Consider the following 25,324-nt stretch of genomic DNA (forward strand, 5'->3'; position numbering starts at 1 on the left):
TCAGTAATCACCGCATCTACCCAGCATTTAATCAGCCCGGCTGGTCTACCATCAGCAATCACCGCGTCTACCCTATCAGCTCAAGCAAGCACTCTTATAAATAGGAAAACCATCTTACCTGCTACATCTCTTCAGATCAGCATCCCTCCTCCACCCCTGATCCCCTCACAAAGATCATTCTCCCGCAGGACCCCAGGGGGTGTGCTCTGGGCTCGAGCCGGTTCCGAGCTCGGCGCACTTGCCCTGGCCAGGGTAGAATGCTTCGAGTTCAGATAGATCCGGCAGGCTCGGAGCCCGCTCCCTGGACAGCACGCCAAATACGCATAAACCTTCATACCCATGCTCTATCATTATTATGCCTGCAACATCGCTGTTATCTGCGCAGGTGAACTCGTGAATTAAAATAATGGAAATAATTGGCTCATTACCCACACTTTTTACTGTAATTACAAAACTGCTATTTTCTGTTAATTGACACAGTAAAAAAAAAAGAAGGAATTACACTCTAAGAAGAAAATGTTAAAAAATGAATCTTTTGCGGTCCAATTGGAACCTTATGTTGAAGGTGCACTAAAGAACCAGCAGAGTTCAGAGTTCCCTTTCTGTCGGTCTCTCAACGTTGTGTCAAACCTACAGATGGGGTTCGCCTTGAGAACCTATCATCTTCTGACTATTTGGAAATTGGCGAATGAAATTTGCATGCCGGACTCCGCCCCGGATATCCGGGTATAAAAGGAAGACGTGCTCATTCATTCATTCACCTTTTGTTCTTCGGAGCCTTCTCATCTGATGATCTCTTCTCTGATCTTTGACACTGCTGGATCCTTACGACGTGGTGCAGCGGACTGTCCCTTCTCGCAGTGACTTCCCCTGAGCGTCTCGGCAGCTACGGAGGTGTTCGAGTTTTTTCCTTTTTTATCTATAAGAGCAAATTTCTCCAGCGCGGCATGCGCTGTTCTCATGGGTGCAACGCACTCATTGAGGAGGGGGACAGACACGATGTCTGCCTCAAGTGTTTGGGTCTCCGGCACGCCGAGGCAGCATTTGTGGACACGTCATGCCCGCACTGCGGGTGAATGACAATTCAGACGTTGCGGTCATGGGTAGCTGTGTTCTTTTTAGAAGCAGCCGTCACCTCGTCAGCTTCCTGTCCTGGGACCGCAGCGGCTACGGCCCTACCGTCCCCGACGGCGAGCGGCGGGGGTGGTATGGGGAGTTCCGTGAGTGTCAAACCGCCAGCCAAAGGCTCACGGTCCGCTCGTGCCCTGTCTCACTCGTCTGACCGTCCCCCAGGAGGCGGTCCTACCCCGTCTTGTTCCTCCGCCACGTACTCGGAAGTGCGTGACGACGATGAGATGTCGCTTGCAGCATCGGAGGGCGACCTATTGGCATGCGCTGTTCCCTTTCTGTCGGTCTCTCGACGTTGTGTCGAACCGACAGAATGGGGTTTGCCTTGAGAACCTATCATCTTCTGAGTATTTAGAAAAGGCCAATGAAAATTGGCGATTAAATTTGCATGCCGGGCTCCTCCCCGGAAGTCCGGGTATAAGAGGGAAGCCGGCGTGCTCATTCATTCACCTTTGGTCTGAGGAGCCTAAAGCATCCTCCCCCGACCGCTGGGGTGGGCGGCCAGTGTTGTGGCATGAGGGACACAACGTCTCCTTCCCTCCATCAGGGAACCGAGGTTACATCCGTAACCAAGACGTTCTCATGGGTGCAACGCGCTCATCGAGGAGGGGGACGGACACGATGTCTGCCTCAAGTGTTTGGGTGGAACGCCCCCCTCAAGGCTCGTTCCCGTCAGACCGGCTCGGACGCCCTCACTTCCCTCGATGGTGGGGCAGCCAGGGGCTATGTCTACATCCCCCAGGTGGAACGGGCCATCGCGGTACACCTGTGCCCGCAGACGGCCGCCACATGGAGGGGTCGGCCTAGACTCCCGTCCAAGGCATGTAAGTTTTTGGCATCTCTGGTGTCGAAGGCTTACACTGCCGCGGGCCAGCCTGCCTCATCCCTCCACGCCATGGCCATCCTGCAGGTCCACCAGGCCAAGGCGTTGAAGGAGTTCCATGAGGGGAGGACTGACCCAGCGTTAATGCAGGAACTCCGCACCGCCACCGATCTCACCTTACGGGCGACATCCACTATGCTGGATAAAGAAGGACGCGGTCACCTGACACGTCTTCATGGCCTGACCTGATGGTAGAGCGGAGAATGGGAAGCGGCGACCTGACAAGAGCTGAGATGTTAAGAGCTGGATAAAGAAGGACGTGGTCACCTGACACATCTTCACCACAAAATTTCAAATGCTATTAGATTATTAATGATAATCTTAAACTATAATTTACCTTATTAGTAAGTTTATTTATTTTATTTAGCCTTGTTGTGCAAGCTTTCTGGAGCTTGTGCAGAGGCAGCAGCTTTTGCCAGAGGGGAACTGAAATCCCCTGGTTGGGCCTGGGTTCTCCTGAGGGTTTTTTTTCTCGATTAGAGTTTTGGGTTCCTCGCCATCGTTTGCATACAGTTTTTTTGCACTATTTGCCTGGCCGGGGGGGGCTGCTTTAGAATTTTAAAGTTTTACTTAATTAATATTGCATATAGGAATTTATAGTCTGTTATATATGACCTGTGCTTCTCTCTCCTTTATCTTAAATGTGTGCTCTCACTGAGCGTGTGTGTTTGTGTGCGTGCGTGTGTACTTGTCTGTGTACGTGTGTGTGTGTGTGTGTGTGTGTGTGTGTGTGTGTGTGTGTGTGTGCGTGTCTACGTCTATATTTGTTAGTATGTGTGCATATTGTGTGTGTGGAGTGTTTTGTACGTGGGTATGTCTGTCTTCTGTGTTTTCAACTTTTTCTTGTTTTAGCAGGTACAACTTAACTTGTTTTGCTTATAGTAAATATGTCTTATGTACAGCTCCTTTGTAACAATGATAATTGTAAAAAGCGCTATATAAATAAAGTTGAGTTGAGTTGAGTGGTCCAGGAGAGACACCTCTGGCTCAACCTTGCACAGATGCGTGACGCTGAGAAAGTTCGCTTTCTTGATGCACCCATCTCGCAAGGGGGGCTGTTTGGTGATACCGTCGAGGACTTCTCCCAGCAGTTCTCGACGGTGAAGAAGCAGACGGAGGCGATTAAACACATCCTGCCCCGCCGCGACTCAGCCGCCTTCCGGCCGTCGAGATCCCGTGCGGCATCTGCTTCCCAGCAGCCCCGGCCCTGCTCGTCTCCGGCTCCAGCGCCCCCTAGGCAGGCGGCCTCCCGGAACAGGGCATCAAAGAGGAAGCCACCGCCCCATCAGCAGCCATCGCGGAAGCAGAAGCGGCCCTAACGGGAGGACCCCAGGGAGATAGAGCACACCATCGGCCCGCCCCCAGCCATCCCATCGCTGGCCGGTCGGATTGGGATGGGGCCTGGCGCCCACATACTCACATAAGGAGTTTCCTCTCTCTCTGGGGTGGTATTACAGAAGCTCTCACCCTCTACACGACGGAGGTCGGCAACTCGATGTTGCATCACGGCGAGGAGCAACGTGGAGCACACACAGCAACCCTCAGCACTCTCAGTCAGACAGTGCGTTGAGCTGCATAATCGACGGGCAGGTAAGTCAGCAGAGCCAATCTCCTCCCCGGGGGCCCCCCCGGCAAGGGATCCGTGCTTCCTGCCATCGAACCACCCCCCGGGGTGACGATGAAGCAGATCGAACCCCTAGTCCCCCTGTCTCGGTTCCTGGGAGCCTGGCTTTGGCTTCCCAGGCCGTCGCGGTGGCTAGGGAGGACGATCCGTCTCGGCTACGCGATCCAATTTGCCAGACGCTTGCCCAAGTTTCAAGTTTTCCGTGCTTCGGGCCGAGGTCGCCACCCTTCTGGCGAAGAAAGCGATCGAGCCCGTCCCTCTGGCCGAGATGTGCAGCGGGTTTTACAACCCGTTCTTCATCGTTCCCAAGAAAGGAGGGGGGCTGCGCCCCATCCTAGATCTGCGTACCCTGAACAGGCACCTTCACAAGCTACCGTTCAGGATACTTACGCAGAGGCGCATCCTGGCGTCGGTCAGACGTCAGGATTGGTTCATGGCAATCGACCTGAAGGACACGTACTTTCATCTCTCGATTCTCCGTCATCATCGACCGTTCCTACGGTTCGCTTTCAAGGGACGGGCATATCAGTACAGGGTCCTCCCCTTCGGTCTGTCCCTGTCCCCACGAGTCTTTACGAAGATCTTGAAGGCCGCCATCGCTCCCCTCAGGGGATCTATCTCAACGACTGGCTCATCTTGGCACACTCGCGAGATCTGTTGTGCACACACAGGGACCTGGTGCTCCGGCATCTAGACCGTTTAGGGCTACAGGTCAACTGGGAGAAGAACAAGCTCTCCCCCGTGCAGAGCATCTCTTTTCTCGGGATAAAACTCAAATCTGTCTAGCGCGATTGACTACAGAGTGCGCCCAGTCAGTGTTGAATTGCCTGAAGCTTTTCAGACAACCAGCGGTCCCCCTGAAACAATTTCAGAGGCTCCTGGGTTACATGGCATCCTCGGCGGGGGTGGTCCCCCTCGGGTTGATGCACATGCGACCGCTCCAGCAGTGGCTACAGAGTCGAGTTCCTTGGAGAGCGTGGCACACCGGCAGCAGGCGTATGGTCATCACGCCTTTCTGCCGGCGCACCCTAACCCCCTGGTCTTCCATGACCTTTTTGCGGACAGGGGTCCCCCTAGGGCAGGTGTCAAGGCACGTCGTAGCGACGACGGATGCCTCCCTGCAGGGTTGGAGTGCCGTGTGCAACGGGCACGCAGTGTCGGGGCGATGGACGGGCCCCCGCATGCATTGGCATATCATCTACCTAGAGTTGTTTGCTGTGCTACTTACACTGAGGAGGCTACAACCTCTAGTGCAGGGCAGGCACGTGCTTGTCCAGTCAGACAGCACAGCTGCCGAGGTGTATATCAATCGTCAGGGTGGCATTCGCTCACGGCAGCTATCACGACTCGCCCGGCGCCTCCTCCTCTAGAGTCAGCAGGTCATCAGCTCCCTGCGAGCCACACACATCCTGGGCGTCCTGAACCAGACAGAAGATGCTTGCAGGCGCTCCCCACTGGGGAGGAAGACCCAACCCCGTCCGTGTTGTGTCCAGTACGCGCACTGCGCCTCTACTTGGACCGCATGCAGAGCTTCAGAAGCTCTGAGCAGCTCTTTGTCTGTTTTGGAGGTCAGCAGAAGGGGAGGGCTGTCTCCAATCAGAGGCTGGCGCACTGGATCGTGGAGGCCATCGTTATGGCCTACTGATCACAAGATCGCCCCTGCCCGTTGGGAGTGAGGGCACACTCCACCCGGGGTGTGGCCTCCTCGTGGGCACTGGCTTAGGGCGCCTCTCTGGCAGACATCTGCAGAGCTGCGGGTTGGGCTACGCCCATCACTTTTGCGAGGTTTTACAACCTACGCGTGGAACTGGTGTCAGCCCGCGTCTTCCAGGGCAACAGATAGGACCGTCATCCGGTAGGGCGTATGCCTGCGAAAGCCCTTACCCCTTCCTCTAGGGGGGCAGCGGCTATTTCGCCTCCCTTCTTTCCCCACTGGGCAAAGAACAGGCATTCCATCCATCAATAAGCACCTCCCTAGGGGGCAGGCTGGGCAGAGCAACCCTGCCCCCATAGGCCGGGGGAACAGCTGAGTTATCTACCACATAGCTCTAACCGGACCTAGTGCTCCAGACGTGGTAACCCCCCCTGTTCCATCTGTTGTATCCTCATGAATGGTTCCCACCTTGGTAACCCATGACCTACCTAGGTGGACTTCCACCCTGCAGTTAACTCCTTCAGATCGCACGTTTTCCCATGAGTTCTCCCCTGATGGTCAGTCCATGTGGTGTCTGCACTAATTCCTCCCTATGGTAGGATAGTGCTCTCTGTAGCGTTTTTCCCCCAGGGGGGATTAATGCTTACCCAGTGGCCCTTACGGTGCCGGGCGGCTTCTCGCTGTTAGAGAATCTAGGCCTCCACCTGTGACGGCCGGTGGCAGGGGCTTCCCACCTTTTTCCTCAAAAGCTCTGGGACCCCCTCCCTCTCCACTGGACGGTTACAATTCCGCGCTAGCGCTCACGTCTGACTCGCCCAGGCCAGTCAATGTCACTCCGCTGGAAATTGTGACACGGCACAGCGCTGTGGCGTTTTCCATAGGAACTAGGGTTGTAACGATTCACTCAGCTCACGATGCGATGCGATTCACGATTCTAATGTCACGATGCGATTTATTCATGATTTACTCACGATTTATTTTTACAAAATGAGTTGAAAAATTAGAAATGAAAAACTTCCCTTGCATGCCTTCTTAAATGCTTCACGTTTCTTTGTGTAATAAAATAATCTTTTATTTCAAATAACAAAACTAAACTGCAATTTTATAGCAAATTAATAATAGAAAAAGTCTCTTTAATATAAACAAACTAATACTGTCTGTGCTTTTCTTGGATTTCTTTTGCATTTAAGAAATATCAGCATGTTCAGGGGTGCACATAAGTTTTTCTATCTGGTTCTCAAGAGAGCACCTGGAGATTCGGTTTGGTGCTCACATTGCACATAATGAGACAAATGATATTTACCTATTAAAAATAAAAGTAAAAAAGTAGTTACTTTTTAATGAACAATAAACAAAATAATAAAGTGGGATAATACTATATTTATATTACTTTAAAGTACACTTAAAATACAATTATAATGTATTTCTTCTTGTTTTTCTTTTTACATTAGTAAATATTAATTTTCAACACCAACTTTGAAACCTAAAACGACAACCTTTTTGGTTTTTGGCAGGTTGCTGGGAAGTGCACTTGCGAACGCACATGGAGACTTGCGGTGCGGAGCTGGGATCAAGTATAGCATAGAGAAACACAAGCTGCATGCACGTGTCAAGTTTAAACAGCTTGTCCTTTTAGAAAGTTTAAGAGAAGCGGTGTTTTGGTAGACGTGCAGCGCAGCGCAGTTCCAGACATTCACAGAGGCTGCACGTGCCGCGTGCTTCTCTAGTAACGAAAGCAGAACCAACAAAGGCGGAGCTACCAATACTCCATTTTTCATCATTTAGACCCAGGTCCCGTTTAACACCGGGAACAAACGAGATATCAGTAGTTTTATCAGCATTCAGTACAAACGGAAATCTTATCCAGTATTACATTTAGTCGGTCTAAAACAGTGATTGTGAATCAAAAGGTTTCAACCATGTCAGTACGGAAATGAGCGTTCTAAACTTATTTACAGAGCGCATTTTTAATTTTGGTCGCGCACCTGCGCACCACTTATGCGCATCCCTGAGCATGGCAACGTATAGGTTTGCAGTGAACATGGCGGCCTCTGCCGTTCAAAAAATGTATTGCGATTCAGTTCACACCTCAACCGATTTGAATCGTCACACATTATAATCGATTTTCAACCGGCTCACGGTGAATCGTTACATCCCTAATAGGAACCCCATCTATCGGCTCGACACAACGTCGAGAGACCGACAGAAAGGGAACGTCTTGGTTACGGATGTAACCAAGACGGCGGAGTCGGCATGCAAATTTCATTCGCCAATTTTCATTGGCCTTTTCAAAATAATCAGAAGATGATAGGTTCTCAAGTCAAACCCCATCTGTCGGCTCGACACAACGTCTCGTTCCCTCCATCAGGGAACTGAGGTTACATCTGTAACCAAGACGTTTTGTACTTATTACTTATTTTATTCAACATTTATTTATCCAGTAATCATTTAATTGAAATTAAAAATCTTTTACAACCATGTTCTGGAAAATAGATCAGTTTGTGGTACACAAATGGTTAAGTTTTGTTCTCAGCAACATAAAAAAGGCAGTGCAGTGCGCTGCATTTTCAAACAGAAAAAAAGCACGTTCTGTGTGATCGCCCTCTTATGCAACTTATCCGGTAGGAAAACATTCTTACCAAGAGTTTATTGACAAAAATACAGGACAAGTTGCATCACATATTGATTCAGGAACCTTAGTGTGTGTTTAAAATGAGAGCTTTGAATTATTTAGATGCCATGCACCACCAATTGTGTCATTTTATTAGGTGGCAAAAGCAGCTGTATCCTATGTGGAAAGGCAGAGGCAGGCAGGGTCACAGGTGATTAGACTTATAAAACATGATTATGTTATGTGCATTATATAAATACTTATGCAAATAAAAATAGCTAGTTGTATATTCTGGTGTATTTCTAAGGAAACTGATCCTGCTGTGTCATACAGGAGTGTGTGAATGTAGGCTTATGCTCTGTCTATGAGGGGCCGGGGTCTCGCTTTTAACGACAGGAGTTCGACTCCGCGGTCTGACCATATTCTTCGTTCCTTTTGAATTGTTTTATTGGGTCATGTTTTTAAATGTCGGAACACTACCCTCTTGGGAAAGTTGGGAAGCCCCCTAACGCCGGCCGTCACGGGCAGAGGACTGATTCTCTAAATGGCGAGAAGCCGCCCGGCACCGTACAGGCCACTGGGTAAGCATTATTCCCCCCCTGGGGGGAAAAACGCTGCAGAGGCCACTACCTACCGTAGGTAGGAATTAGTGGAGACACCACATGGTCTCACCATCAGGGGAGAACTCATGGGAGAATGTGCGGACTGCAGGAGTTAACCGCAAGGTGGGAGTCCAACTGGGGAGGTCATGGGTTGCCATGGTGGGAACCATTCATGAGGATACATCAGACGGAACAGCCCACGGGGGGGGGGTTACCACGTCTGGAGCATTAGGTCCGGTTAGAGCTATGAGGGAGATAACTCAACTGTTCCCCGGCCTAAGGGGGCAGGGCTGCTCTGCCCAGCCTGTCCCCTGGAAGGGTGCTTAGTGATGGATGGAATGCCTGTTCTTTACCCGAGGGGAAAGAAGTGATGCGGGATCGCCACTGCTCCCCCCGGAGGGGGAAGGGCTTCCGCAGGCGTATGCCCTACCGGCTGCCGGTCCCACAACTTGCCAGGATGCGGGCTGACACCGGTTCCACGCGTAGGTATTAGAACCTCACGGAGTTGTTAGGCATAGCCCAACCCGCAGCTCCGCAGATGTCTGCCAGAGAGGCGCCCTGAGCCAGCCACGAGGGGTGTGCCTCACCCCCAACGGGTAGGAAAAAAGATCGGTATGCCCTAACGAGGGCATCCACGATCCAGTGCGCCAGCCTCTGTTTGGAGACAGCCCCCTGCTGACCTCCGAAACAGACAAAGAGCTGCTCAGAGCTTCTGGGCTCTGCGTGCGGTCCACGCAGAGGCGCCGTGCGCGTACTGGACAAGCACGGATAGGTTGGGTCTTCCTCCCCGGTGGGGAGCGCCTGCAGGTTCACCACCTGGTCTCTCGAGAGAGTGGTGGGAACCTTGGGCACGTAGCCGGGGCGGGGTCTCAAGATAACATGAGAATCCCAGCCCCGAGTTCTAGGCAATCTGCGGACACGGAGAGTGCTTGTAGATCCCCTACCCTCTTGGAGGTGAGCGCAATGCGGAACACCGTCTTTATCAAGACTGAGAAAGAGCGGTAACCCCGAAAGGCTCGAAGGGAGCGGGGCCTCTTGAGGGCCGCCACCTAGTTCGCAAGAGGGTACGGAGCGCGGAAAGGTGGTCACCCTCTCGCGCCCCTAAGGAACCTAATGACCAGGCCGTGCTGTCCCAGAGGCTACCCAGCACTTGGGTCATGATGAGCGGCCGTAGCGGCTACATACATTCCCAGTGTGGAGGGGGAGAGGTTACTCCCCCGCTCTCTTGAGGACGGGACAGCTCGTACCCGACCGAGCAACTCCGCGGGTCTTCTCGGTGAGAAGAGCACCAGGAAGAGAAGAGGCGCCACCTATGGGCGTATAGCCGCCCAGTGGCCGAAGCCCTTAGCCTGAGTGACGTCCAGTCCGGTTGGGTCACTCAGGATCTCCTCGTCCCGTCCAGACATGGAGACCAGGTTTTGCCTGGGATGCCGTAACGTGCCCCTTCCCCTGGGGAAGCTGTCCGCCAGGGGGAGCGGCCAGGGGGGAGTTGTTGTCAGAGCCTCAGCTCCGAGAACCAAGTCCTGGTTAGGCCGAAGGGGCGTAACTAGTACCACTTGATGCTCCTCTTCCCTGGCCTTGCACAGGCCCTGTGCAATGAGGCTCACTGGGGGGAAGCGTGCTTCCGCTTGTCCCGCGGCCAGCTGTGCGCAAGGGCATCCGTGCCGAGGGTCCTCGGACAGGGAGTACCCAAGCGGACCATGGGAGGAGTTCGGGGAGGCAACAGGACCACCTGTGCCTGGCCAAACTGCCCCCAAATGAGCCGGCTGCGCGGGGAGGGAGACGCCACTCTCCGCAAGGTGTCAACTGACGAGAGAGCACATCGGCTGTCTGGTTCAGGATGCCTGGGATGTGTGTGGCTCGCAGGGAGCTGATCACCTGCTGACTCCAGAGGAGGAGGCGTCGGGCGAGTAATGTTAGCTGCTGTGAGTGAAGAATAAGCCACAGCAGCTGTGCTGTCCAACCGGACCAGCACGTGCTTCCCTGCACGAGAGGAAGTCCCTCAATGCAAGTAGCACAACCCACAACTCTAGGCAGTTGAATGCCAACGCAGGCGGGGCCCGTCCACCGCCCCGACACTGCTTGCCCGTTGCACACGGCACCCCTTAGGGTGTGTCGGCAGAAAAGCGTGTGACCAACGCCTGCTGCCGGTGTGCCACGCTCTCCAAGGAACTTGACTCTGCCGCCAGTGTTGGAGCGGTCGTATATGCATCGACCCGAGGGGGGCCACCCCCGCCGAGGATGCCATAAATCCCAGGAGCCTCCTGTTACAGGGGGACCGCTGACTGTCTGAACTAGTTTGGGTTACCCCCTGGGGGTGAGCGGGGCCGCCCGTGAGGACAGAGTCGAGTTCCATACCGAGAAAGAGGATGCTCTGCACCAGAAGGGAGGCGACCTCCGCCCGAAGTACGGGGGCATCCCTGCCTCTGCCTGAGGTAAAAGGACGTCCCGGAACTTGGGCGGACGTGTAGCGACTGAATCGCTTAGCCGAGACGGATCGTCTTCCTCAGCCCGCCTGACAGTCTGGGGGCTCCCAGAACTGTGACAGGGGACTAGAGGTTGATCTGCTTCATCGCCCCCGCGGAGGGTGGTTCGATGGCTAGCAGTACGGATTCCTTGCCATGGGAGGCCCCCCGGGGAGGAGATCGGCTCTGCCATATTTCCTGCCTGGCGACTGCGCAGCTCAACGCACTGACTGACTGAGAGTGCTGAGGGCTGGTGTTTATACTCGACATTGCGCTTTGCCGTGACGCAACGTCGAGTTTGCCGTTCACCGTCGTGCAGAGGGTGAGAGCGGCTGAGGTAACCCAGAGAGAGAGAAACTCTCCTTTTTGAGAGTAAGTGGGCGCTAGCCCCCCGGAGGGGGCCAGCAGATGGAGGGAAGGGGCAGGAACCGTCCCTATCCGAACTACCAGCGCTGAGGCTGGGGTCGGGCCCAATGGTAGCCTCGATCCCCCTGAGGTGATCCCATGACAGCCGCTGCCCGCGGCTGCTGATGGGGCGATGGTCTCCTCTTTGCTGTCTCCTCCAGGTCACTGGAGGGCGTTGAAGAGGACCAGGGCTGTTGGGAAGCAGACAGTGCACGGGACTCGATGGCCGAGGCGGCCGAGTTGCTTTTTACTGTCGAGAACCCTCCACAGTAACACCAACAAGCCCCCCCTTGCGAGACGGGTACGTCGAGAAAGCGGACCTTCTCAGCGTTACTCATCTGCGCAAGTATCGGCCAGAGGAGTTCCTCATGGACCACAAGTGTGGACATCGTCCGACCCAGGGCCCCCGTGGTCACCTTGGTCGCCCGTAGAGCGAGGTCGGTGATGGCGCGGAGTTCCTGCATAAGCGCTGGGTCGGTCTTACCCTCGTGGAGCTCTCTCAATGCCCTGGCCTGGCAGGAGCCATAGCGTGGAGAGAGGAGGCAGCCTGGTCTGCCGCAATGTAAGCTCTCGACACCAGAGATGCCGAGACACCACATGCTTTGGACGGGAGTCTAGGTCGAGCCCCCCCAGGTGGCCGCCACCTACGGACACGAGTGCACCGCGGCGGCAACTCCACCTGGGGACACCGACGCATCCTCCAGCTGTCTCAACCTCGAGGGAAGAGAGGGTGACAGAACTTTGTTTGACGTGAAACGTGACGGAAGGGGCGTTCCAGGTCTTGCAAAGTTCCTCATGCACTTCCGGTAAACACGGCACTGGGGGCGGGCGCGGCTTGGAGCCGCGCTCAAACCCGAGGCGCCATGTAGCCAGCCGCGAATGCCGGGAGAGGCAGTGCGGGCACTGCAACCCAACACTCACGGCGGCCCGGGAAAGCATGGCCGATATCTCGACATCCGCTTTTTCCTGGGCTTGACCCCCCGAGGGAGGGAGCCCGAAGAATCGTCGGAGTCGGATGGCAGTACGTCACCCCCCGATGCTGCAAGAGACCTCTCATCATCACGCATCGTGTCCGAATACGTGATTGAGGAATAAGACGGAGGACTGTCTTTTTGGGGAACGGTCAGACGAGCGAAACGAGGTGTGAACGGTCCGTGAGCCGTGGCTGGCGGATTATCGCTCACAGTAATCCTCATCTCACCCTCGCTGCTTGCCATAGCGGACGGCAGGGCCGTAGTCCTGCCGCCACGGAACGGGGAGCAAACGAGTTGGCCACCTGTGACGCAACGTCTGAATCGTTTCGCTTTAGTTGAAAACTGTTTTATTTAAACATTATTTAAACTATTATTTGCTAGATCCTTTCATTGTGATTTTCCAGCCATTAGGGGGCGGTGTGGCTCAGCCACATGACGTCATCAAATGCCGTTCTTTCTCTCGCCTCTGAGCTTTCAAGTGCACAAGTTAGTTTTGCAACGGGTTTATCGCGAAAGTAGTAGCAAAAGTCAAGGCGGGAAGATTTGAAACTGCAGTGACAGATTTGAGAAGTTGTATGTGCCTATTTGTGGTTGCACTGCGAATCTGAATCTATGAGTAAGTACAAATGTGCACTACACATTTGTGCCTGTCGATTTATTTTGCAAATGCCATTTTATACATTTGGGTCTATTTGTCTGCAGCTTTAAACTCAGAACACAGGTTTGTGATTATTGTTTACGGGTGCAAATCTCGACATTCAACTTCAGATATTTACTTTACAGGTTTTCACATTGGGGCTGCGAGTGTACATTTTAGCATACAAGTACAAAATACTTAATTTACAAGTTTTCAATTTAAGATGTACAAGCTCTCAAGTTTTGCTACTGAAATACCTTCATAATCCAAATGCAGCTTTATTTGAGGGGCAATCCAAAGTCAAAATCCAAAAACAGGCATATCCAAATGTTGTATCTTGTACTCAGAAAACGGAGACGGTGTCAATTTTGTAACTTTACTGAGTAGGCTTAGAAACATAACACAGACGTGTGCAGCTCAGTACAGCACTTCAACATACAGAAACTATCTCTAGCAGTGACCTCTGCTGGTTATTCTTAGTTATAGCAAATCCAACAGAGAAGTAACCTTACCCATTTTCAGAACACACCCCTGTTAAACTGTTAGGGAGGCATGCCCTTTTGCAAATTAAAGTTGCAGATACTTTTTTCCCCAGAAGCAATTTACATCGATAGGAAGGAAGTTAGACAGATGATAGTTACAGCCCCCCAAGCCAATGCATACTGGTTAGGACACATAGAAGAGGATGTAGGGAAAACATTGCAAAAATGGGGAAGGTTTATTAAAGAACAAATCAAAGAACCCAAGTTACCCAAATTAGAGTTTCCCTGCATTATGATATATGACTCACTATGTAGGAAAGACGTCGTGAAAAAAGGTTGCAAGAAACAAAGGGCAAGGAAGTTCCCATATTTTTATAACACATTGTTATAGGGCCATATGGAGCAGCATTACAAGTTGATGATTTTGATTTCATTAAAGAATGGTTCCAGATCCCAAATTCTGTTCCCCATGTCACACTTTATTTAGAAAAGGGAAGGGAATCAAGGGATATAGGTCCAATGAAGAAAACAGCAAAAGAGATTCCATGGAAAAGTACAGACAACCCCTTAATATTCATCAGACAGACAGTTTATGAAGGTTGTATGTGCCACCATTATGAATGAAATTCCTAAGGAGGTGGAAGTCGCTGACAAAAGATAAATTACTTTGCCGGTCATCTCAGAAAACGAGCTAAAACTGTCAGGTCCCGGGTATGATCACCTGCTTGTCTTGATTTGTTTCGTCTGTGTTTAGTATTTGTTTTGACAGATCTCCATGTGCCCGGAGTCCGCGTGTGTGTGCCCTGCCCCCTCATTATTCTCTCATCACCTTGCACCGGACTTCACTCCCGCTAATCATGTCACACTGGTTTCCACGCCTGCTATCTTTTCCCTCTCTGTTTAATCCCCCTTCTTTCTCTGTCCCGTGTCAGTCCATTAAATTCTCTAATCTCCTTGATGCTTATCTAGTACCTAGTATCTTGAATCTTGTCTTGTCTTGTATATTATTTACACTCTCGTTTTGTCCAGGCTCCAGAGCTTTTTGCACACTGCACGGTGTTCTGCTGTTCCCGCAGATTGCTGCCCCAGCGACCTTGGCTTTGAAGTTCTGGCCTCGGTGGAATTATCCGTTCTCCCCACTGGGGTTTTCCGGACGGAACTATCGACAGCTCTTTCTACAGGGTTTTCAGACGGATTATTGACAGCTCTCCCTACGGGGTTTTCAGACGGATTATTGACAGCTCTCCCTACGGGGTTTTCAGACAGATTATTGACAATTCTCCCTACAGGTTTTCCAGACGAATCTATCAGATTTTTTTCCCTATGGGGTTGTTCGGACGTTTCTACTGTCTTCTTTCCCTTCGGGGTTGCTTCCATTGGGACTAGAGCCTTGTCTCCCCTTCTGGATTTTTTACCAAGTCTCCCTGGATTTTGCATTATGCCTATTTGGCCTATCGGGAAGTTGACTCCTTTTACCGGACTAATTCCAAGATCTCTCACCGGCCATGTGCTCAAGCCTTGCCCCTGAAAGTTTCCCCCTGTGTCATGTGTTGCATTTGAGTGGTATTGTGACTTGATTGTATTAAATTAACCTTTATTGAACCCTGCATCTGACTCTCGCCTCATCCCTCATAACAGAACAGACTGACCACTATGGAGTCAGCAGGGTCAGATCCTCATCGTTCCGCTCTTGTCCAACAAGGAGTCTTACTGGGAGATGGCCACCCAACTTAATGATACCGTCCAGGAGGTAGGGGCCGTCAACACCCAAATGGCGGAGCTCGCGGCTCGACTCGAGGAACTTTGGCTGGGTTCGGCCGCCGCTACCACCGACTGCCGCGAACCTGAGCCCAACGCCAATAACCCCCCTGTATATGACGGTGACCCCAATTCTTGCCAGGCGTTCTTATCCCAGTGCTCCTTGGTTTTCACCCTCCAGTCTCGTCGCTACGCCTCGGAGTGGCATACGTGTTAACCCACCAGCCTTTCCTGGCATTACCAGCCCTCGTCACCTCCGAAGCTTATACTTTACCCTCCTCTGAGTCTGAACCCATGCAGCTAGGTTGCCTCCGCCTCACCCCTCAGCAAAAGCAGCAACGGATGGATCAGGGCCTCTGTCTGTACTGCGGAAAGGCAGGTCATTTTGCTCTCCGGTGCCCGCTAAAAACCAGTGCCCACCAGTAAGACGGAGAGTCCTGGTGGGCACCATAACCTGCTCAACCTCTCCTTTTGGCCGTGCTCAGCTAAACTTCCATGCTCTAATCGACTCAGGGGCCGAGGGCAATTTCATTGATGCCGCCATAGCTCGAGAATGAAGAATCCCGGCCATTCCCCTCGCCGAACCCATAGATGCCTGGTTGTTTGCGGGCAGTCCCCTCACCACCATCACTCACGTCACACCCAGTGTAAGTTTTTTCCTGTCTGGTAACCACTGTGAGAACATTGTGCTGTACATTCTCAATTACCCGAAGAACCCTATAGTTCTGGGTTATCCCTGGTTTGCTGAGCACAACCCTCACGTGGATTGGAAGAAGGGCTCTATTCTAGCCTGGAGCCCGTCTTGTCACGTGTCTTGTTTGGGTCCTGCCTCTTCTCCCGTCTCTGTGTTTTGTGCTCCGCAGGTGCAACCCTCTGACCTCATCGGTGTCCCGGTAGAGTACCGTGATCTCAGCACAGTTTTCACCAAGTCCGGGGCCACCTCTCTCCCTCCCCATCACCCATTACGACTGTGCCATAGATCTCCTCCCGGGCACTTCTCCGCCCAAGGGTCGACTTTACTCCCTATCCGGTCCTGACAGAGAGGCTATGGACAAGTATATTCAGGAGTCACTCCTGGCTGGGCTCATTCGTCACTCCTCTTCTCCTGCTGGTGCTGGTTTCTTCTTCGTTCAGAAGAACGATGGCTCCCTGCGTCACTGTATTGATTATCGAGGTTTGAATGACTTCACTATTAAGAACAGGTATCCCCTACCTCTCATGTCTTCTGCTTTTGAACTCTTGCAGGTAACCCGTGTCTTCACTAAATTAGACCTCTGCAACGCCTATCACCTCGTCCACATCCGGGAAGGAGATGAGTGGAAGACGGCATTTAACACAGCCATGGGACATTTCGAGTATCTGGTTCTTCCCTTTGGTCTAACCAATGCTCTGGCCGTCTTCCAGGATCTTGTCACTAGCATTCTGGGTGACATGATTAATAGATTTGTCTTTGTGTACTTTGATAACATATTCATTTTTACCCCTCTCTTTAGGTTCACACCCAGCTCGTTAGACAGGTCCTCCAGTGTCTGCTCGAGAACCAGTTGTTTGTTAAGGCGGAGAAGTGCGAATTCCAAGCCGAGTCAGTCACGTTCCTTGGCCATATCATTTCTTCAAGGGGTATCAAGGCAGATCCCGCTAAGATAAAGGCTGTTGCTGAATGACCCACCCCCGACTCTCTTAAGGCATTGCAGCACTTCCTGGGTTTTGCCAACTTTTATCTGTGATTCATCAGGAAATTTGGCCAGACGGCCACGCCTCTCACCGCCTTGACCTCAACTAAGGTGTCCTTCAGGTGGAACCAAGCGCAGGTAGCCTTTGACTCTCTCAAGTCCCGTTTTGTCTCTGCGCCTATTTTGTCTGTTCCAGATCCTGCAATCTAATTTGTTGTTGAGGTTGACGCATCAGATGTCGGAGTCGGCGCAGTCTTATCCCAGCGGTCCCCTCGTCACAGGAAGGTGCATCCGTGCGCTCACTTCTCTCACAGTCTAAGCCCTGCAGAACATAACTACGACATCGGCAATGTAGGGTATGGTCGGATCAAAGTTTACCATCTGTGATCGTAAAACACAGTAACCTCTCAGCAGGACTACGACCAGGCACCAACAAGTCTGGCCAATGTCCTATTCTCAACACCTTCATCCCTGACCAGGACAGATTCGGATACTCTCCCCTAGACTTCAAAGGATGTTCTTGGGGGAGGACAGGACTGTTCACCAAAGTGAGAAAAGCCATGTGGCCCCTAGGTACTGAGAGCCTCAAATTCTTCCAAAGAATGTCTCTTTCTCTTTCATTAGTCACAAAAGACTGGTTTAAAGTGTATACACATGAATCTCCACATTGTATGCTTGTCTCTATGTTATTCTCCTTCACCTATAACCTCAAAGGCATGTGTGCTTAGTGGTATTCTGTGTATATTTACATTCTTGTCCAAACTGCAGGTCAATGTAATTGTAACCCTTTCATGTTTCATATCTACGTGTTTCCCTTTTCATGTCTTAGAATATGGTGTATAGCACAGTAATGTATTTTATACCATACTCATTTTATTCTATTCTAAGTCTATTCCTGCTCCAAACTCCCAGGCGACCATGAATGCAAATGAGTTAGTGTGCCGGACAAAGAAACATGTTTTCGCGCCCAAAACTATCTCATCACATTGGATCGCCCACCTTGGAGGGGCGTGACGCCCTCTGTGTTAAAACATCTGAACACGCAGGAAAGCTTGCTCTTTTGTGTATGTTCGTTCGCTTGGGTGCGTTCGCGCTCCTGCACGTTCGCTCGCTCGTATTCTGTCAACCTCTCGAGACCTGCCTCTCCTCAGAGACAGCCTTCTTCAGGCAGTTCAACGAAACTAAATCAATGGACTCACGGCCCGCTCTGAACGCATCAGGACCCTTTGATACGCGTGCCAGGACGTGTCCCGAGAAACAAAGAAGCCAATGCAAGTATCTGAACTATTGCTAACGAGTTGCGAATAAGATTTGCCCCTTTTAAATAAGGAGATTTGACCTTGATGGTTCGTGCAGATGTGAATAGCTGATTTAATACTGCCTTTTTCTTTGCTTTATCTATTTCTTTCATTCTCTACTGTTTTACGTTTTTATGTTTGTTTGTTAATGTTTGGTCTTTGTTAGTAGTTGGTTTTAGTTCCCCCGTAGTGTAGATAAATAAACTGCATGTGTATCCACGCTCAAATTGTTTCTGTGTTTATTTATCACATATCAAGGTCACTTAAACTGCTTGATTTTGTTAAGATTTCTGAAGTGGTACTGTACTACAGTAAGAATATTGTTTTTCCAGGCCAGGGGAGTAATATTTCTTAGAGTTAATATACGACCTGCTGATCACTCGCTGGATGAGTACATTTTAGTTTGTCGCTGTTATTAGCTCTGCTGCATCAGGTTAAAGTGTATAAAATAGTTATTGTTTAATCACAATTAATTATACGTATGTTACTGTGGTTAAACTCATAGTTTCCCCGAAATACACTACAGCAACCAAGAACTGTTAGCGGTGAGCTTAGCTCTGGGTGAGTGGCATCATTGGTTGGAGGGAACAGCGCAGACCTTCTTGGTCTGTACGGATCACAAGAACCTGGAGTATATCCATTCAGCCAAGAGGTTGAGCTTGCACCAAGCCCGCTGGGTACTCTTCATTGGCCATTTTAACTTCACCCTCTCGTACCGGCCTGGGTCTAATAACCTGAAACCGGATGCTCTGTCTCGTCAGTTCGAGGCCGCTGGAGGGGAGCTCACGACCGAGGCCATGCTCCCTAAAGGAATAGTGGTCGGAGCTCTCTCCTGGGGCATCAAGCGCAGAGTTGTGGAGGCCGGTTGAGGGGTGCAAGTGCCGAGAGAGTGCCCAGAGGGCAGGTTGTCGGTGCCGGCTGCGCTGCATCCTGATGTCCTTCAGTGGGGTCATTCGTCCAGACTGGTCTGCCATCCAGGTATTCGGGGAACGTTGGCTGCCATCCGGCAACGTTTTTGGTGGCCATATTTGTCTACTGATGTCAGACAGTTCGTGTTGGCCTGCCCGACTTGCACTCAGTGCAAAACACTCAATCGTCTGCCCGCTGGTCTGCTCCGTCCTCTATCCATTCCCTCCCACCCTTGGTCCCACATTGCTCTTGATTTCGTCACAGGGCTTCCCCGGTCTAATGGTAACACCGTGGTTCTCACAGTGGTGGATCGCTTCTCCAAGGCGGTTAATTTTGTCCCCTTAGTTCCCCAACCTCCCCTCCGCCCGGGAGACCGCTCAGCTGTTGGTGGATCACGTCTTCCACCTCCATGGCTTGCCGGTCGACGTAGTGTCTGATAGGGGTCCTGAGTTTACCTCCCGGTTTTGCAGAGAATTTTGCAGACAGATCAGGGCCTATGCGAGTCTGTCTTCTGGTTTTCACCCCCAGACCAACGGGCAATGCGAGTGGGCCAATCAGGATCTTGGGAAGATGCTCCGCTGTCTGACATCCAACAACCGGAGTTCTTGGTGCTCTCAGCTCTCGTGGGTGGAGTACGCCCACGACTCCAACCCGTCGGCTGCATCAGGTATGTCCCCTTTTGAGTGTTCTTTGGGTTATAATCCTCCTTTGTTTCGTCACATTAACCCGACGCTGCAGTCCCGTCTGCCCTGGGCCTTCTCCCAGGTGCGCCCCCCCTCCCCCCATCTAGTGGATGGCTCTCCTACCTACACGGTTAGGAGATTACTAGACATACGATGCCTTGACAGAGGCATACAGTACTTAGTGGACTGGGAAGGCTATGGTGCAGAGGAGAGAAGTTGGGTACCATCTCGGGACATCCGGGACCAATCTCTGATCGCGGACTTCCATCAGCGACGTGGTGAGCCCCCTCCTAGGATGCCTGGGGGTCTGATCACCTGCTTGTCTTGTTTTGTTTTGTCTGTGTTTAGTATTTGTCGAGCACATGGGGTTGTTTTGACAGCTCTCCATGTGCCCGGAGTCCGCGTGTGTGTACCCTGCCCCCTTCTTATTCTCTCATCACCTCGCACCGGACTTCACTGCTGCTAATCACGTCACACCGGTTTCCACTCCCACTATATTTTTCCTCTCTATTTAATCCCCTGTGTCTCTGTCCCGTGTCAGTCCATAAGATTCTCTAACCTCCTTGATGCCTTATCTAGTACCTAGTATCTTGAATCTTGTCTTGTCTTGTGGATTATTTACACTCTCGTCGTTTCCAGGCTCCAGAGCTTTTTGCACCCTGCACAGTGTTCTGTTGTTTCTGCAGATTGCTGCCCCAGCGACCTTGGCTCGTTCTTGTATCGGCTGTACGGAGGATTCATACTGGTGGATTAGAACCACCCACCTCTCCACTGTCATCTCGTCTCAGGAACTCGGGATCCACTACAGCTTCCCACCATCTTCTCGACCACGACTCTTCTTGCTGCAGGAGAGGTTCTGGCCTCGGTGGAATTATCCGTTCTCCCCACTGGGGTTTTCCGGACGGAACTATCGACAGCTCTCTCTACGGGGTTTTCAGACGGATTATTGACAGCTCTCCCTACGGGGTTTTCAGATGGATTATTGACAGCTCTCCCTACGGGGTTTTCAGATGGATTATTGACAGCTCTCCCTACGGGGTTTTCAGACGGATTATTGACAATTCTCCCTATGGGCTTTTCAAGATGAATCTATCAGATTTTTTTCCCTACGGGGTTGTTTGGACATTTCTACTGTCTTCTTTCCCTTCGGGGTTGCTTCCATTGGGACTAGAGCCTTGTCTCCCCTTCTGGGTTTTTTACCAAGTCTCCCTGGATTTTGCATTATGCCTATTTGGCCCTGAACTATCGGGAGGTTGACTCCTTTTACTGGACTAATTCCCAGATCTCTCACCGGCCAAACGCTCGAGCCTTGCCCCTGAAAGTTTCGCCCTGTGTCATGTGTTGCATTTGAGTGGTATTGTGACTTGATTGTATTAAATTAAACTTTATTGAACCCTGCATCTGACTCTCACCTCATCCCTCATAACAAAAACAAACTGAATTGTTGCAAGAAATGGAATTACTGGTTCCAAACCAATTATGGTCTAAACATGACACATTTGTGGGACTAATAAAATCTGCTACCCCTGGAATAATTAAAACAAAACCAAGTCTTGGCTAAATTACCAAAAAAATATCAATACCCACTTAAACCTGAAGCAATCAATGGCATCAGGGACACTATAGAAGGATTAATCTCAGCTGGGGTATTGATTAAGATGAACAGTTATTGCAATACTCCTGTTCTACCTGTTGCTAAGGCAGAAAAGTTAAAATGGCACTTAGTCCATGATCCAAGTGATGTTGATGAATTTTTTTATATATATTTTTAGTGTTCCATTGGCAGAGGAGAGCCGGCATTTTTTTTTTTTTTGCATTTACTTATGAGGGTACAAAAATATCCTATACTCGAGTCCACAAGGTTTCCGCCATAGTCTTCATATTTTAAATCAATTGTTAAAAACGGACTTGTAAGACTTGCACAGTCCTTCAGTATGTGAAAGATCTGTTAATTTGTGCACTTGAACAATGTCACAAAGATTAAGTCTTGACTAAACTGGCTGAAGGAGCAAACTTACAATTAGATTACAAAAATAATTAGTTCAAAAGCAAAATTACAGTACTGTCTCCCTCAAGTGAAATACTATGGAAGTACAATTGTGTATAAAACCACAGCAATATCACCGAGTCAATTAGAAGGGATAAGTAAGGCACCTCTGTCACAGTCTGGGTTTAGCTCAGACTGGATAGAAGATTATGCAATCAAAACTGTCCCCTTGAGAACACTAATGAAACAAGCAGGACATCAGAACCTGAGAGCCCCAATACATGGAGTAATGATGCAATAACAGTATTTTGCTTCTTCACCCAACCTGGTCATCGTCCAGTTATAGAGAAAGGAGGATTCTGACCACTCTTTACTCTTTGCCTATTATGCTGTGTGGATATGAGTGCGGACACTGTCCAGTCACTGAATGAGTTGAGTGGAGCACGGGGGCGGCAAAAAGAACTGCTCACTTTTAGTGAGGGCGGGGGCCACCCACTGGCTGAACATAGGTAGCTTAAAGTTTTAGTTACCCTATAGTGTCTCCTTTAGGGACCTCAACCATTCAGGAGATCAATGTGGAAACGTGTGGTGCCATTAACAATACAAGACCAGTGGCTACTATATCTGAAGACACCGGAGTCGAGACATTTCCTATTTGAACCAACTGCATTTTGGCCAGTAAGACCGACAGAGGCCCGACCACTGATAAGTAGATTGAGAGGAATCTTGGAACATGATAATAGTATTTTGGCAATCTTTGCAACCACTGCGAGGACTTCTCTAGACAACAGAGAGAACCTTGGATTTAAAAGAAATTGCGCAAAAGCAAGATCTTATCTTTGGCCAGTACTGGACAAAGTGACTGGCTATTTGACAGTGCATACGGACATCGAATCCTACCCCTGGACCTATTTCACAACTTTCTACCCCAATAATTGAACTTTATCAAATGTAGAAGTGAGTAGTGCCCTTGATGATAGATGATCATATCCGACAAGAATTAAAAACTCCAGATTCCAGACGATTCCCATTTGATCAATATTATTCAATGCAGGCGAACATTATCGATACTATGCACTGCTGAGCATTCTGCTTCAGGACGACAGCATCTTAGCAGCATTTACCACTAAAGCTATCAATACCCATTCTCATTTGTTGGTCAAACAAAACCTAATTTTCGACCAGTACTTGACAGAGCCACAGGACATTTAACAATACAGCATACCCAGTTTGGCTGGCGATATAGCGCAACCTGGTATAATCTAAATTAAGATATTGTCTAATAATGGAGCGGCAAAAGCGTTTATGGCATCCCTGTGAGGCTCCCAAGACTTTGTGGTTTATGGGCCACAGCATATGTGTTGATCATTTTGACGTGTGATTATTTTACCCTTCATTATGAGAAAAGACACTGTTCAAAAACATTCAGCCAATGCCTATTTGAACCACACTGATGCTGCAAATGCTACCTTTAGAAATGAAGATACAAACATCACTTCAAACAACACCGATATTGTGGATGCTACTTTGGAACCAACTGGCCTTGGAATTACTAGAGAGTCTGCACCCAAGAAACACCACAAACAACAACGATACTTCAAATGACCTTTCAGAGTCTTGGATGGATCACACTAGTCCTCCTCATCCCTATCCACCTAACATGTGGTGGAGATTGATTAATCACACAGTCAGGATGTATGCCTCCAGAAACTCTTACGTTTGTGCACAGTTCCCTCATAGCACCACTGGAGGGGATTGGTGGCCACATCAGGGTCACAATATCTCACTTGAAATGACCATAGCAGCTGGATTGAAAAACAATGGAAAAGGAAATGCAAAAGTAATGCATATACAGGATGGAAATTGGACCTATATTAACCTTATCAAGAGAGTATTTGGCCAGATAGCAACGGTTAAACATATACCAAACAATCTCACCTGCTACGACAGGACAACAGGAACTTATTCTGTGGGAAAGACGCCAAGATGAAAATGTTCTACTATCTACAAGGACACGAAAGTAATACAGCAAGAGTGCACGACATGTTTACGCACCGCTGATTATGCAAGTGGTCCTGAAAATACAATAACTTATTTTTCTAGGACTACTTTAGCCCGACTAACACAGGCTACGGTTGCTTATCAATATCTGGTCACTTCTAAAAAGGATAGTGCGAAATGCCCAGCATGTTCCATTGTACATGTTCTCGACCAACAAGGAACAAGAGTCATTGAAGGACATTACTGGATGAGCGGTTGCCATGTGTACCTGTCATTGCCACGGAATTGGACGGGACTGTGTGCTCTAATTCAGTTCAGCATGGTGGCACAATTATCTTACCCCATCAGACAAGTGACACTCAACGATGGACAAAAAGAGGACTGTTCAACTTCCTGAGAGAAAGCCCAGTGCCAAAAAATCACTGTATATGGTCAGTAGCTGAGAGACTTTTGGCCACAATCAGCCCAGCAACGGGAGTGGTATCTTTAATGCACAAAGTGGAAATCACCAGATATGAGCAGACTTCATTTAGGATTCCGAGGATTCCGACTTACTGCACTCCAAAACCGTTTAGTGCTGTACCAACTGACCACAGCAGGAGGAGGAATTTGTGCTACTGTGTTTCGATACAATAAGTATATCTAGTAAATGATGATTCACACAGAAGCATTTTGTAATGTTTTTGAGTGTTTTAGAGCACATTATAAAATCCAGTGATGTCTAAGGGCCTGTGAGGCCATAAGGCTTTGAGGCCTAAAGTAAGCCAACCTGTTGTGAAGCCTGGGTACTTTTCCACAGCAGTAAAAAAAGAGGAGAGAAGGAGGTGAAGAAGATTAAGAAGATAAGTATGTAAAGATATGCAACAAATTAAAAAGATTGTTTTATCATCATAAGAAATGTATCATGTCACTTAAGAAATAAGGGCGGCAGATGAAAAGGGATTGGCTAAGTGTAACGAGGAATAGACGAGAGGGAATGGTGTGAGGCCAGTGACGCGAGTGATAATGAGTGTCAGCTGCGCGTTGCACCGGTCTCGCATCTCTCGTCCCACCTTCCTCGTTACACTAAGAAATATAAGAGATAACGAGAAATTACCTGATTGGTACGAAGTAAGGAACATCTCTTGAAGTTTGGGTATAACTGTTGATGCAAAGCACAGCAATTTCAGATGTTTTCTAAGCATCTCACTTTGTTGACTCGAGCAATAAAGTGTTGACCTTTTAGCACCTGGAACCTTTGTCTGTGACATTCCTTTCACAATGAGAAGACTGATTCGTCGCGACACTTGTTAATTCTGTGTGTTTATACCCGGTTCCCTCTTTGCAATGTCTTGTCTGTGTAACACAGCAACTCTGAGTGCTCTCCTATGTCTGGTTTGATAATTTACTTGTATCGAGAATTATCCTGTTTTTGTGTTTTGCCCTAGTGCCCATGTTTGGATGGTTTGCCCGTGTATTGGATTTAGTCTTCGGATTACCCTTTCAACAATGACTGCATTTGGATCCTCACCCTTGTCTCTCTGTGCAGTTTAGTAACTTCAAATTTTTCA

General features: G+C 49.8%; 1 protein-coding gene across 5 annotated transcripts in view; it reads left to right on the top strand.

The window, feature by feature from the left end:
* LOC130550248 (potassium channel subfamily K member 10-like) overlaps window positions 1-25,324 on the top strand; it is a 75,986-nt gene that overhangs the window by 4,358 nt on the left and 46,304 nt on the right. The window contains exon 3 of one of the 5 annotated variants that reach the window (XR_008962373.1): window positions 25,202-25,301. The exons of 3 other annotated variants lie outside the window; for them this stretch is intronic. Coding sequence is in view for 1 of the 2 variants with exons in the window: in XM_057327667.1 (XP_057183650.1) it covers window positions 20,473-20,736 (264 nt within the window). In the remaining variant the exon portion in view is untranslated. Of the gene's footprint in view, window positions 1-20,472; window positions 22,044-25,201; window positions 25,302-25,324 lie in introns of those variants that run through there. One more of the 5 variants, XM_057327667.1, reaches the window with a different exon arrangement.

The sequence above is a fragment of the Triplophysa rosa genome, unplaced genomic scaffold (assembly GCF_024868665.1).
Source record: "Triplophysa rosa unplaced genomic scaffold, Trosa_1v2 scaffold268_ERROPOS359580+, whole genome shotgun sequence".
Taxonomy (NCBI): Eukaryota; Metazoa; Chordata; class Actinopteri; order Cypriniformes; family Nemacheilidae; genus Triplophysa; species Triplophysa rosa.